We start from the raw sequence: 8,739 nt of genomic DNA, 5'->3' as shown, positions 1-8,739 counted from the left end.
ATTTGAAAACAGTTCTGAAAAGGTTTGTTTTGCTCATAGTTGCTCTCTTCTCAGTTGTGTTCTGTGAGATGTAGACTAATTGTGTTTTGTTATGTTGTGTGAGAAAGTGGGTCCCTCGTGGCATGGTGTCCTTTTTCTTTTTGTTCATTTTGTTGTTGTTGCTGTGCTTTGAGGAATTTGTTGTATTGCTGGTTTTGTTGTCATGTTAGTCCAATGTTCACGTGTTTTGCACATCAGGGCCACCGTATATAGAATATATTATCAATTAAATTCACAGCTGGATTTGTGTTTTGCCTTAGGCAATCAGCTTCAGTGAAAATACCCACTGTGCACGTTTGTGTATCTGACAGATCACACTGGACCCCAGAGACCACCCGCCCCTCCCTCTCGTCCCGATCGGCATTGATACAGCAGCGCCGGTAGGGGCGGGGTAGCACTGCAGCAGTGCGCCTCTCGAGCTGTCTCCGGTAATGTTCCATAGATACACACGCCCCTCTCCGCCCCTGCCGCGAGACAGGTGGTTGGACTGTATGCTTTCATCCTCTAGAGCTCCCTATTAGAATAACAGAACAAAAATATCTGTTGACAGCAGGAAAGGGTCGGTTGGCGCGAGCGCGTCCCCGATGGACTTCCAGAGTGTGACCTCGGCGATCACCGGGCGGACAGCGGGAGAGGGGGGCAGCAGCCCGAGCGCACGAGGAGATCCCCGCCGATCTACAACCAAATGTTTTGCAGCGAATTCCTCGAGATGCTGTTCACGGGAGAGGGTCAGCCGAAAGAGGAATGAGATGCACGAGTAGAAAATTGACGCGTTTTTGGTGGGAATCTTCATCTGAGCGGCGGCGGGATCTTTTCTTACAGTCCTCCGGTCTTGGGAAGTTCCCCTGGGGGTGGGTTTCATGATGGCTTCAGGCGCCGGTAAGGCTGCACAGCCCCCCGGGCAGGGCTCCGCCGTGAACGGGACTGCGGCAGAGTTCTCCAATATCGAGCAGGAGCTGTATGACTACCAGATGCACAGCAAGATGTGCAAGAAGATCGCCCAGCTCACCAAGGTAAGACCTGCCGCTGAAGCCGAGAGAGGCGCGCCGCCCGATGCCTCTCTGTCGGGCTGACTGGAGGATCTGATGGCTGCCTCGGTATCTGCCATGAAACACCCAGTGATGGTCACCAACAGACATTAGAGGCAAAATGTAAATGTTTATAGACATCTGAGATATGAGAAAATAGGTTATATGAGAAGGGAGGAAAATAAAAAAGCCACAGAAGCTTTCTAATGTCAGCTCTAAGCTTTACGGCTGTGAAATCACTTCATGTTGTGGTTGTGGAATAAGGATTAGGAAACTTGGATCAGGTTCATGCGTCTTCGTGACTGACGGTAATCTGACATACTGTAGATCACTGAGAGCTTTAGGTGTAGGCTGCAGATCTCCTGCGAACTGAGAGCCACATAAGCACGCAGCGATGTGAAGACTGATGTGATAATCAGTTAATTTATGGATTATATTAACCATGCATTGGCGTGTTATTTGGGTTTGCAGATTACAGACTGCACCTCTTGTTCAGCTTGAACCGAAAATTGACCAAAAATGCATCCAAAAGAATGTGAATGAAGGGAGAAATATATGAGATAAAGATAGATAGCCCTTTTCAACACTTATGAGGCTCTAACCACCTCCCACTGGTATTTGCAATTATCATAAATGCATTTTTTAAAAATGAACTCTAATGTTTATGCTGTTTATCTTCCTCCATGTGCATATGTCAGTGTGCAGGCAGAGCTGCTTGACAGCAGCAGTAGCTGTATTTCATACTTTTAAGCTTTGCTATGTGGGGACTCTCTTCTGTGCTTCACAATAATGCTTACAGAGACAGGGCATGACCCCGCTGCTTGTTGAGCAATGACAATTACTGATGACTGTGCACTTCCCTTATGGGTACACCTCTGTGCAGCCTGTAAGTGCCTGTGTGTGTCCAGGGGTACGAGTGTGCGTCGTTTGCAAGGTTCCTGCTCATATACGCAGGCACACATGAGCAAAGATGACACAGATGAGAGGTCAGCACTTGTGTCTGTGCTTGTTAGGGGCGTTTGCCAGAGGCCCCCGACCTTCAGCCGCTCCCTCTGTCATAATATTCCTCCTCAGAAGTCTGGATTCATTTCTCCGTCTTGAAACTTTATGCACGCCATGCCAAGCCCGCTTTAGCTCTGGTGACCACAGGGAACAAAACTTGAAACCCAGAGCGCTGCTGAAATATAAGAATCATCAAATCTGATATTTGGTGTAAGCTCCGGGATGCTTGGCTTGTGACACATGGTTTATTTGAGTGTTTTGGGGCAGGGTATAGAGTGGAGAGGAAGTGGGAAATGGGTCAGCTGTGGTAACCTTATATATTTAATAACCTCTCTTCCGTGTGCATGAACATGGAGGCGCACATACGCACGTGCACTTGTCCTCAACACATCTCCTCACGTATACCCGTCCCTCTCGCTTCCTATCATCCATCCTCCCTTATGCTTGACTTCCACAGCCCCCTTCCCCACCCTCCCTCTTCATCTACCTCCATCCGTGCCCTCCCCTTCCTCTCCATCAGTGCGAGCAGCCCGTCCTGGCTGAATGGGTGCTGCTAAAGATAAACCAGTTGGAGTGTGTTTACATGGCGGAGCAAGCCAATGGGAAGAAAGCGGGAGCTGACCATGTCAGGCCAGCTGTTCTGAATGTTCTCATGAGCTGGCGCGTGAACAGGCAGACACACACTCACATTAATACAAAGGGTGGTCTCCTTGACATGGCTCGCAGAGATCAACAGTAGCATTTTAAAGTGTTACAGCTTTAATTCTATCTTTGGATTTCCTGTGCTGACCACATGCACCCTCACAGTGCTCCCTGCTTTGTAATCCAGCACGCTTAGTACCCTCTTTGACATGTGTGAGGTATGTGGCTGTTTGTTTCTTTGCCATACTTCTCTGTGCAACGACCAGTCAGTCTACATCTCATTCCTTCTTCAGCTAAACAGATCATTAATTTCATGCCTTGCTGACTATGAAGTTATTGTCAATAAGCAAGGGCACTGACTTGTGAGGTTACATGAATAACACTATCGAGCGGCAGGATCGATACTGGGATCTCGAGTCCGGATTTACAGTAGGAAGAGGCCACTCTCTGACCGAGCTTTCAGGCCTAGAGCCTTGAGATTTACACCTGGAAAAAGAAAAAAGAAGAAGAAAAAAAAGCTGAATCAGAGGCATCAAAAAAAAAAAGAGGGAGAAGTGCTCTGATGTCCTTTAAAAAACTTTTTTAATTAATGACGAGAGCACCAACATCTCAATAGAAACCCTCCAAGTCATGCATCAAGATTTTTAGTCAAAGTAAAACTATAAATGTATCAAATGTGCAACCACACATTTTGCACAACGGCACATTTCAGAAAAATTGATTGAATTCTAACATAATTGTTAATGCATTAATCGGTTTGATACTGAAACTGGTGAAGGGGATTTAATTAATCTAAAGTGATTGTGTACAGGGTATGCTGGGAATTCCCCCTCAGGGATTAAAAAAAGTTTTAGGATAGAGAAATGTGTTTCACATTCAGCAGTGTGGTTTATTCAAAGTCTATGAGAAGTCGAAGAAAGTAGCACACAGTCCTGCACAATGAACATTTCTTTTAATTCCATTGCAATGTCTTAATCTTCCCTCTTTCTTCAAGATAAACCATTTTAGGCGATGTTTATACTGCAGGCAGATCAGATTAGTTGAAGCAGACTGAGCACCTGGACATAGAACCATCTGTAGATATTCAATCTGAATTGGATTTCAAAGCATTTTCAGATGAGTTTTGGAACCGATTTGATTTCAGGATTTCAATAAAGGATAATTTGGTTGTCCAGACTTTATACGATCTGAATATGCCAAAAACCATTTGGTCTGATCACCTGAACGAGGCCAGAGTGGAAAAAAGGGTTAAGCGAGGCCCGCTAATGATCAGTGCTAAAACATTACAGATCAGTTGAACAGATACACTGATGAGTGAGTTAGTAAGTGATTTATCCATATAATTTACACATGAATATCGTGTTTTAATTTTAAATGAAAAAGATCAAGAATTGATTTTATTCCACTTGTAATGCAGAGAGAGTAACCACGACAGAGGTGAAGCAAAAACACTTGGCAGAGATTTAAATCAGTGGAAGAGATACAACCATCCATTGTTAATAAAGAAAAAAGTAAGGATGAGAGAAAAGTCTAAGAAAAAAAAAACATTTCTTACAACAAGCAGATTGGAATTTCTTCATATTTCCATTTTGTAGATCATGCAGTGACTGCTCAGATTTACATTTCACAGCAATATGTCTGCAGACAATTTTCCTGGCCTGGGCTGAATCTTTTAGTTCAAATAAAAGAAAATCCTAGTATCTATATGTGAACTATGATTATATTTAAGACAAAGGATATGCTCCCAGATTTCATGCTTGAGGAGGATCTTTTCGTCTTTTAAAATGATGAACATCCCATTGTAAGAATGGATCCTGCTTGTTTGGTGTGGCAGAACTTGACCAGCATGCGCAGGCATGACCTAAATGCAGCTTTCAGGATGAATTGCAATCAGTGCTCTCTGTTTTATGAAATTTTAGGGGAAAATTATTTGTCGCACAAATGTTGTTTGCCTTTTAGACTTCATAAACAGAAATTTCACATGGTGGATATACTGTGTCCACATTGATTACACATGATTATCAAAAAAAAAAAAAATCTAAATTACATGATTAATTGTGCATTGTGACAGACCTATTTGCAATATAGACCCTGAGTCAGGCCATATCAGCCAACGGCACTGACTGACCCCATTGATGTTTTTGCATTTGAAAGAGTAAATCCCGGCAGCCAGCTTCCAAAATGTATCAGAAACCAAACCCTCCCAGAAGAGTGCCGGCTGATTCAGCAGCATATTAATGGACAGAGTTTGAAACTGAGGTATTCAACCATTACAGACTGGTGTGATGGTCAGGTGGACGCCACAGTCCGTTAGGGTTCCAACCTCTCGCCTGCATCATCAACAAGTCTCAGAAGAACCCCTGGTTAAACTGTCCTCTTTTTTCTCCTCTCCTGCCATGCTTCTCTACTTGCTCTCACTTTCAAACCAGCTGATGAGGACGACCAAGAGCAGCACACAAACACACACACATACAGCCCCCTCAGAGCCTGCCCTGGTTTCAGCTCACCCTTCATTCCTCTGTGTCATGAGCCAAAGTTCGTGCACCGTGACGCGATCGAATAGCCAGCGTGACAAAGTGTATCGCTGTTTGACAGGATTCTGTGACGGGATCGATATCAGGGGCGGGATTATACAAAATACACGTTAAGACTACTCTAGATTGACAGTTTTGAGGTACTGTGGGTATTTGTGCAAAAGAGGGTTGTAACACACGCACGGAAACACACATCGAGGGAATGTCCAGCAGTGCTGTGCCAGCTGTGTGCTGCAGACAGAGAGGCGTCCGGGTAAAATATGAGCCCATGTATCTCCTGCGTACAGCCTTGTGTGTGTGCGCACAAACACACACACACACACACACACACCTCTGCAAGTGGGTAAGTGAGACGTCAGGGTCACCAGGAGCAGATGATGACACTGTCAACATGGCGTAGAGGTTAAAGTGAGTAGTGGGGGGGACATAGGCCGTATTTCATATGTGTGTCCGTCATGCTCTATATGGGGAGATGGGAGAGAGACACCAGAGATGAGAGCAGGCGTCACTGCATAAAGCTGCACTGTGCTGGCTCACAAGTCTATGGTTAACGTAGTTTAACACAGTTTGTCGAATCACTGTTGACTTCTACCATTTGTGTTTTATAGAATTTTTACCCCGGAGCCGGTTTAATAGTTGTCATCGTAAAGCTGCCAGCTCAGAAAATTGGCTGTGCATTATGTGTTGATGGGCTAGTATTGGTATCGGTTGCTGTTGTGACGCACAGTACTTCTCTTAAATACGGAGGAAATATATAGAGACAAAATAAACATACACAGAGATTTAAAGTCAAACCAAAAAGAAAATGGAAAGTTAAGCGAATAAAGTCCAATAAAAGGGGACAAAATAATTTCAGGGAAACATACACAGAGATTTAAAGTCAAACCAAAAAGAAAATGGAAAGTTAAGCAAATAAAGTCCAATAAAAGGGGACAAAATCATTTCAGGGAAACATACACAGAGATTTAAAGTCAAACCAAAAAGAAAATGGAAAGTTAAGCAAATAAAGTCCAATAAAAAACAATAAAATGACTGTTATGGCTTTAAATTATTGCGTAATTACTTTCAACAATGTTGAAAAATCTAACACAAAGCACTTCTCAGTCAATTGACCTTTGCTTATTTCTCAGCTACTGATGGAAAAAAAATTCCTAAAGGAAATTGTAATTCGCCTTATCAAAACCACAGCAAAACAAGCCTTAAACCTCAAAACAAGCATCAAGCAGTGAACAGACTGGTCCAGGTGCATGCATAGCTGGCATTCTCAGTCAGTGTGGCTACAAAGTGTTTGGGCTGCATGCAGTCAGCTGACCCTCACACACCCTCGTGGTTGAAAAAGTTCACATCACACAGGCATCATGTTCCTTTTAAAAGAGAATCTTTTCTTACAGTTGTTACATCTTTCCCTGTTTATTCCTGCCCCTCTCCAGGTGATTTACTCTCTGAACATGAAGAATGAGGAGCAGGAAACAGCCCTGCAGGCCTTGAGCCACGCTCACCACGACGAGCTGCACCGCATCCTAATGGAGACGTGCCACGAAGGGGAGGGGTCAGCGTTAAGGACACGTCTCCTTGAACTGCAGGAGTCTCTGGATGAGCAGCAGCGAGTTGGAGCCCAGGTGTGTTCATGTGTGAGTTTTCTCTTACCCTCTCGATCATGCTGCTCAAGTGGTGGCAAGAGGGTAGTATGAGTATGATTTAATGTGTAAACTCGCAGCTGGCGCAGCAAATCAAACCTGCCCTGACCATGATCCGTAGCAGTTAATCTGTTTCAGATAGTTTGTACATTAATCAGTCTAAGACCCAGAAGTTGATATACTGTGTGTCATTATGAAATGTCAACATGGAATTTAATTATTTTAGCATTAATAAGCAGCACACAAGCATATGTAATCGTGAGGTTTTATGGTGGCACCCATAAGAAGAGACTGAAGTATAAAGCCGTCATGAATGACAACATATTAATACAGTAAAGTATTTACAATTGTTGTTGTTAAGAATTAATAATTGTTATCAAATAATATGCACAAAAAAATGTTCAAATAGCAACTTGAGACTACATTGTAATGTGTTATAAACCCTTTATTGAATGTTCACTGGCAAGCGGTAACATTTTGACGTTTGACTACGTGAGTAACATTGGATATCCTCTTACAAAGGCCCCCTTTAAGTAGTGGGAACAGTCACTTAAAGTGTAACTTGCAGGTTAGCATCCCCAGTGATTCAAAGCAAAGGAACATGTAGCAAGAACTTTTTTTCTTTTGTCTATATATGCACTGCAGTAATATTTAGACCTTTTTGGGGATGAGATTTTTGTACGCTTTGTAAAACAACACATTTCAGCAGTGAACTAGCATGAGGGAAAGCAACCTAGCATGTACTTGAGAGGCCGCGGCCTTATGATTATGAGACTGATTAAAAAGGCCAGGAAAGGAAACTGATCAGGAGAATTATTATCCATCAGAAAAAAATGGTTGTGTGATTTGATGAGAACCACTCGAGAGATTAGCTGGTGAGTTAGCAACGTTAGCTGACGATTGCTAACGTTTACTGTAAAGTTTGTCACCACATATCTGAGTATAACAAAATTGAAAATGGCAAAAAAAGAAAAACGAAAGAGACCAACTAACTTACTTAATCGCAACTACAAAAACTTGACTTTCATCTATACTGCACAGAGTGTTGGAGCAGAGCCACTCCCCTACGTTATGTAAAGGGATGCGCTGGTGGGAAAAACAGGGTTTTTAGAAGCTCTGCTCTGAATGGCTACTTTTTCTGGATTTCTGTATATATCTCATGAAATATATTAGTTTGATAATAGTAACTTTTCAAACACACATTTCCTGAATGTATATATGTATGTACTTTTAAGTTGCACTTGAGCTACACGCTGCAACATATTGTTGTGCATGTCAGACTACGGGGAAGTGACTCTTGGCTCTGCATAGATTTGGAAGCTTAAGAAGACTTGAAATATCTGCTGTCTTGGTGCTTGATACCGCAGCACACCTTCAGAGGTCAAGGACAGTCCAAGTCCCAACGAGTTTGAGAAGTGTCAGTGGAACGAGGGAGGCCTTAAGCGTAGTTTCAGTCGATAGACTGAGAGTGTAAGAAATTAAGAAACTTGATTTGTTCCTTCTGAATATTTTTAAGAAGAAGAGTAAATTTGGTTTATCACTTAGAAAAATACCTTCATTGTTGAATTAGTACACTTTTGATGAATGAATTCATTACATTTTCTTGGTAGTTAAACTTAAAGAGTCCTTCAGTCATAGTTGAGCACAAAAATGCAAAATGATTCAATTTCTCGGTACAGCTACAGCTCAACATTTATCACGTTAAGAATAGAGGTATGTAAAGCACAAATAATCAGTTAACTTTTTTTTGGGTTCAAACTGAGCCTAATTTGCTGGAAAAATGATATTTTCACTGTTCCTACCAAATCCTTAAAAATGTTATTATTGCTTTCTAACTAATCCAGGTGACTGTTGTGG

The 8,739-nt window shown here is 42.5% G+C and overlaps 1 protein-coding gene across 3 annotated transcripts in view; it reads left to right on the top strand.

Annotated features, from left to right (window-relative positions):
• Positions 1–451: 451 nt before the first annotated feature.
• fam184b (family with sequence similarity 184 member B) overlaps positions 452–8,739 on the top strand; it is a 28,013-nt gene continuing 19,725 nt past the window's right edge. For 2 of the 3 annotated variants that reach the window (XM_072383246.1, XM_072383245.1), the window contains exons 1-2: positions 452–1,052; positions 6,676–6,864. In XM_072383246.1, coding sequence (XP_072239347.1) covers positions 900–1,052; positions 6,676–6,864 — 342 coding nt within the window. In that variant the 5' untranslated portion in view covers positions 452–899. The remainder of the gene's footprint in view (positions 1,053–6,675; positions 6,865–8,739) is intronic. The other variant, XM_072383247.1, reaches the window with a different exon arrangement.

The sequence above is a fragment of the Leuresthes tenuis genome, unplaced genomic scaffold, assembly GCF_036924035.1.
Source record: "Leuresthes tenuis unplaced genomic scaffold, fLeuTen1.0.hap1 SCAF_4, whole genome shotgun sequence".
Lineage (NCBI taxonomy): Eukaryota > Metazoa > Chordata > Actinopteri > Atheriniformes > Atherinopsidae > Leuresthes > Leuresthes tenuis.
This window is presented reverse-complemented; position numbering and strand designations above follow the sequence as displayed.